Here is a 6,143-nt window from a genome sequence, read left to right on the forward strand (position 1 = left end):
ATGGAGCCAGTGTTGGAGAGGTCTGTGGGGGAATCCTCCAATGCCAGCCTGGCAGTACCTCCTCTGAACCGCAGTGACCCAGTAGAGTTGTTCTCAGGTCTGCAGTTACTGCTGAGCTACCGCCCTCTGTTCATCCCGCTCTACTGCCTCCTGGTGGCTGTGGCCTGCGTGGGCAACTCCCTCCTACTAGCATGCATCCTGGCTGACAAGAAACTCCACAACGCCACCAACTTCTTCATAGGGAACCTGGCTGCAGGCGACCTGCTCATGTGTCTGAGCTGTGTCCCTCTGACCGCCTCCTACGCCTTCGAGTCCGAGGGCTGGCTGTTTGGCCGGCCGCTCTGCCACCTGGTCCCCCTGCTGCAGACCTCCACCGTCTTTGTCTCTGTGCTGTCCCTCACAGCCATTGCTGTGGACCGCTATGTGGTGGTGGTTCACCCTGTGAGGAGGAGGATCTCCCTGAGGGGGTGCGGGGCGCTGGCGGTGGGGATGTGGCTTCTGTCCCTGCTTCTGGCAACTCCTCCTTCCCTCCACACCCGCTACTTGGACCTGCGTCCCAGTGGGTTGGAGCTGGTGGTGTGTGAGGAGTTCTGGCCAGACTCAGACCACCTGCGGCTGCTCTACTCCTGCTTCATCCTGCTCACCTCCTACCTGCTTCCCCTGCTGTCGGTCAGTGTGGCCTACTGCGGCATTACAGCCCGGCTCCGTCAGCGCTGTCTCCCTGGGGCGCCTTCCCACAGTCTGCATCACTGGAACAGGACGAAGAGGAAGACCTTCTCTTTGCTGGTACTGTCTGTGCTCTCCTTCGCCTTCTGCTGGCTGCCCTTGCAGGTACTCAACCTGCTACTGGACCTGGACCAGGACTTCCTTCTGGTGGGCAAACGCCACGTCAACCTGCTGCAGGTGTGCTGCCACCTGCTGGCCATGAGCTCTGCCTGCTACAACCCCTTCATCTACGCCTCGCTGCACAGCAAGGTGCGCTTGCGCCTCCGCGACTACCTGAGACCCCTGACAGGGCGGGGCCGCCAGAGCAGTCTGCTCTCCCAGCATGCATTACAGCACAACACTAACACCTGTCTCAGCATGGTGTCTGAGCAGCCAATCAGAGAGGAGCAGGAAGGGCCACAGACCAACGCTGACAACTCCTTCTAAAAGATGAGACACTCACTCTCCACACTCAGAGAGGACAGGGCTCAGGATAAGGTGATGTTGCGAGGGGTTAAAGGTGGTACTGCTGTTGATTTGACTTCAGGTTTGCCTCCACACCCATCTCCCTAATGCTCCTCTCCCTGACCCTCTCCCGGGTTCTCACCTCTCAGTAATTCAGTTAGCTACACTCTCTCTAAGCGTTCTGTGAAAAGTCTATAGCACCATAGTACTCAGAGTCCTACCTGAGGCCAGTGTTGTTTTGATGCTTCTTTTAATGTCCTCCAGCTCCCCTGAAGGCGCACACTACCAATCCCTCAAATGAGATTATGGCCAATGGATGATAAGCAAACAAGGGTGGCACGGAGGTCTCTGTATATGCCTCTCTGTTTCTCTCTTTCTGTCACATTCTCTCTTCCTCTCAAGTTGTCAGCTGTACAGCACTCATATTCTGCCTCACCTGTGAGTGTGTATGCTGATTATCTAGATTGTCACTCTGCATGTTTGTCATAGTTATCTCCCACAGCATACTGTACATAATTCAAAATTATCTTTACAAGTGATTCTGTCAAGTAACATTTAATGTTTATGATATAGTGTCAGTGTATTATTGCGTATAGTTTTACCGCATACATCTGCAAGAATAGTTGGAAAAGGGAGGAGCCTGTATAGTAGTTCACCATTACTTGTTCAAGCTTACTTGTATATCATAGATGTACCAAACTGTGAATAAACAGGTTTCCTCCCCAATGATGTTGACTTTTCCTATCCTGTAGTTGCTGTGGTCTGGACTAGAAGCAAAGACACCTGTGTGGGTCGAGCAGTTTTAGTCAGTGTTCTGTGACAACCATTGTCCCTGTATGGAGCCCAGGAACTGGGAGGATTCATAGACATTATGTTGAATGAAAACACAGGTCAGGTGAGCACCTGGATAAACCTGGTATTATGTTGAAACTCCCTGCTGTGTCTCTCAACTTGTATACACAAAGGGTCCTCTCTTTTACTATATTTCCACACCTCACGACTACGCTACCACATGTACACAAACACACACGCACACACTCTCAAGCACGCACACACACACACACACACACACACACACACACACACACACACACACACACACACACACACACACACACAGCCGTCTCTCATGTTACCTGCAAATCTCCATATCCGTTTTCTATGCCCTTGTGATACAGTCTACATGCGGTGTCGTTCTGGTTTCCCTGTGTCTTGTGGTGCTTTATTGAAGGTTATGGTAGGTTTCAGTCTTCCTGGTTTGCTGTATCTAGTTATCTTGTGGTACTGCAGAAGGTTCTGTTAGGTTGAGCACCAAACACAAAATCCAACGTTGAGTAATCACCAGCGTTGATATCCCAGGGTCACAGCCCCTGCTTTGTTTATCAATCATGACTGATATTAAGTTCAACCGTGTGAACTCTATGTGACATGTTATATTCTCCCCCTTGTTCCTCTCTGAATAAAGTCTGACAGGGCTGCCTAATGCACTAGCCCCTCACAGGGGTGAGAAAAGGCCCTCTAAAGAGCATTCTCATGTCAGAAACTGGGAAGAATTCTCAGACGTCAAAGGTCATGCAGGCTGATGAAAGCACGACTGAAAGTAAAGTATAGATCTGCAGTGCTGTCTGCTCCCTCTGCTGACTATCAGTCCCTAGCAGGGATGTACAGTAACAGTGTTAGCCTCTTAAAGTGCCTACCGCAAGAAGAACTTTGTGCTCTGTTATATTTCATGGATTATTGATAAATCCAGAAAATGTAGGAGGCTGTTGCGAATCTTTATGTAACCTCCTTACATGCCCTATAAGCTCCTCCAGACTACAATATTTACACATACTGTGGGGAAAATGCTAAATACGATAGGTCCTATGTGTGATTTGGCAAAGATTGAGCTAGGGTTTCCCAACTGTGGTTTGATTGTGTACATCTTTCCATTGTAATGGATGGCCATGTGCTGTAGACTGAAAAAGTAATCTCATCTGCTGACTGCAGGAAACACTGATAGACATGAATAGAATCCAGGAATCATGTATTGTGTTGTGTAGACATTACAATTTTATCCCGTAATAATACAGATTCTATTTCATGCCAAGCTGCATAGAAGCACTTTCTGTATTTTGAGTGATAAACAAGGCACGGGTGCATCTGTATTAGTAATTAGCAGGGAAGGAAACAGCGAGGAGAGGAGAGGAATGCGTAGACAGACAGCTCCTCAGCCTCAACTCAACACAGAGGAGGACCAGGCTCATCAGCCCTGAAGAGCCCTCAAGAGCCTGGGCAATGGTAAACACGCACACATACAAACAAACATACACAGTACCAGTCAAAAGTTTGGACACATCTAATCATTCAAGGGTGTTTCTTTATTTTTACTATTTTCTACATTGTAGAATAATAGTGAGACATCAAAACTATGAAATAACACATGGAATAATGTAGTAACCAAAAAAGTGTTAAACAAATCAAAATATATGTTATATTTGTGATTCTTCAAAGTAGCCACCCTTTTCCTTGATGACAGCATTATCATGCTGAAACATGAGGTGATGGCGGCCTCAGGATCTCGTCACGGTATCTCCGTGGATTCAAATTGCCATAGATAAAATATAATTGCGTTTGTTGTCCATAGGTTATGCCTGCCCATACCACAAACATGTGGCACTCTGTTTACAAGGTTGACATAAGCAAACCGCTCGCCCACACTACGCATTGCACATGGTCTGCGGTTGTGTGGCCGGTTGGTCTTACTGCCAAATTCAATAAAACGACATTGGTAGAGAAATTAACATTCAATTCTCTGGTAACAGATCTGGTGGACATTCCTGCAGTCAGCATGCCAATTGCACGCTCCCTCAAAACTTCAGATATCTGTGGCATTGGCACATTTTAGAGTGGCCTTTTATTATCCCCAGCACAAGATGCGCCTATGTAATGATCAGGCTGTTTAATCAAGTTCTTGATATGCCACACCTGTCAGATAGATGGATTATCTTAGCAAAGGAGAAATGCTCACCAACAGGGATGCAAACCAATTTGTGCCAAAAATGTAAGAGACATAAGCTTTCTGTGCGTATGGAACATTTCTAAAATCTTTTATTTCAGCCCATGAAACATGGGACCAACACTTTACATGTTGCGTTTATATTTTTGTTCAGTGTAATTAAAGAGACTGGATCTACGCTACTATCGTATCAGTATACTGGTCCGTCTGTCTGTCTGTCTGTTAGGAGCTCAACTGTCTCTCCTCCCTAGGGTCGATGTCCGCGGCCACACGGAATCGCTGTTTTATTCTTATTTTAATCACAGTTTAATTAATCAAAATCCGTCTGATCAAGCTAGAGACTTTGCATGGGCTGCATCTCAATCGTCTCAATGTTGGCCTTCCACCGAAGATGCGGAAGGCAGCTGAGGTACAGCGCTGTTTTTCAGAACAGGATTATCCCCTATAACTTGTCTTCTCCTGAAAACGTCTGTAAAGTCTGAACGGTTTGAGCAACACAAGGTTCACAGGACTCGTCTGAAGTCATTCCCTTCGGTGTGCCGACTAAAGTTTATCTCATGCAAACTTCTGTTAAATCCGAATGGTTTGAGTTACAAACTAATATGACCCCACTAAGATAAACTGAGATTCTCACAAAAACAAATATATCCTCCGTTCTGCTCTACAACGCCGACAAGCTTCACAGAACTCTTGAAGGTCACCTGTCACTGTCCTGTAAAAAAAACATATGAAAATGAATAGACATGACTAGGCTTTTTTGGACCCAAGGTTACACATGTAACCTTTGTGTTTGTCCCAGATGCTTTCCTATATCTCTCAGATGCATTTCAGACACCTCAAACCATACTTCCTTTAGATTCATTTTTGGACTATCTTTTTTTGCCATATATGAATGTGTTATTCAAAGCACTCCTATGGGCAAGTAGCAGTAAGGCCAAATTCAATGTTTCAACAGATCATTCTTTTTTTTTAGAGAGAGAGAGAGAGAAGGGGGGAGGTATACCTCCAGGGGTCTTATAACTCAAAGTAAAATAGCTAAATGGTCCATCTTATGTTATGGACATATTAAAACAATGACATATGTTAGTTTAGTAGATATTTCCATCTAAAGGCTTAGACTCTTATTAAACTTATTTAACTTCAACTTGACACACCTGACATTCCTTGTAACATTAGTTGAAGCATTATGGAGGACTGTTCCAAGTCATTTAATCCATAGGAGCCTAAAGATGTCCCAGTCATGCACTGTGAGCAATCATGAAGAATCAGTCAATGAAATATGTTACCTCAGAATTCACTGACGTAAGTGTGATTCAGTGCAATGTCATAGGTAGTATGATGGTGGTGCGGCCCTACAGCTATGTAGCCACCAGGTGGCATCAGAAAATTCAAACCTGATGAGACTTACCTAGAGCAGTCACCCTTCAAAAGTTGTAAATGCAGACAGCAAATGATGGCACCTTAACTAGGCCCTAAATATTTAACCCGCACATTAGGAGCTCCAGCAGAGTTCCACCTCAGCTTTATAACTGACACTATCTTTACATCAGTCAAGTGGAAAAGGCTATACGGACACCCCTGACCTGCAAACAAATATTTCATTTCAGAATTGGTTAAAATTAGGTAAAGGTCAGTTTGAGTTTTTGCAGGTCAGCAGAGTCCTTACAGTCTCTCCCCAACAGAGTGGCTGTGGACCTTTCTTCCCTGGGGCTAAAGGTCCTGAAGCTTCTGCTCATGTGCAGGATTCTCTACTTATGCACATTCTCTGCTCTACTCATGGAGAATGGTGCTTGTTTAATAAAGTTAATCAAAGTTGAATACATTTCTACAAGACCACATAATGATAGTATTATACCAAATATAATGTTACTTACTGTAAGACAAAAAACACCACTATATTTCTTGAGATTTTAGGATGATTGTGCGAATGGTCACATTTTTTCTCTCGTGTGGCAACAAGTCAACAACGTGTGTC

The 6,143-nt window shown here is 45.3% G+C and overlaps 1 protein-coding gene across 1 annotated transcript; it reads left to right on the plus strand.

The window, feature by feature from the left end:
- LOC139421972 (prolactin-releasing peptide receptor-like) lies at window positions 1-1,152 on the plus strand. The gene has a single exon (XM_071173114.1). It carries the CDS (start codon window positions 1-3, stop codon window positions 1,150-1,152), a length of 1,152 nt encoding a protein of 383 aa, XP_071029215.1.
- Window positions 1,153-6,143: the final 4,991 nt, after the last annotated feature.

The sequence above is a fragment of the Oncorhynchus clarkii genome, chromosome 12 (genome assembly GCF_045791955.1).
Source record: "Oncorhynchus clarkii lewisi isolate Uvic-CL-2024 chromosome 12, UVic_Ocla_1.0, whole genome shotgun sequence".
Lineage (NCBI taxonomy): Eukaryota > Metazoa > Chordata > Actinopteri > Salmoniformes > Salmonidae > Oncorhynchus > Oncorhynchus clarkii.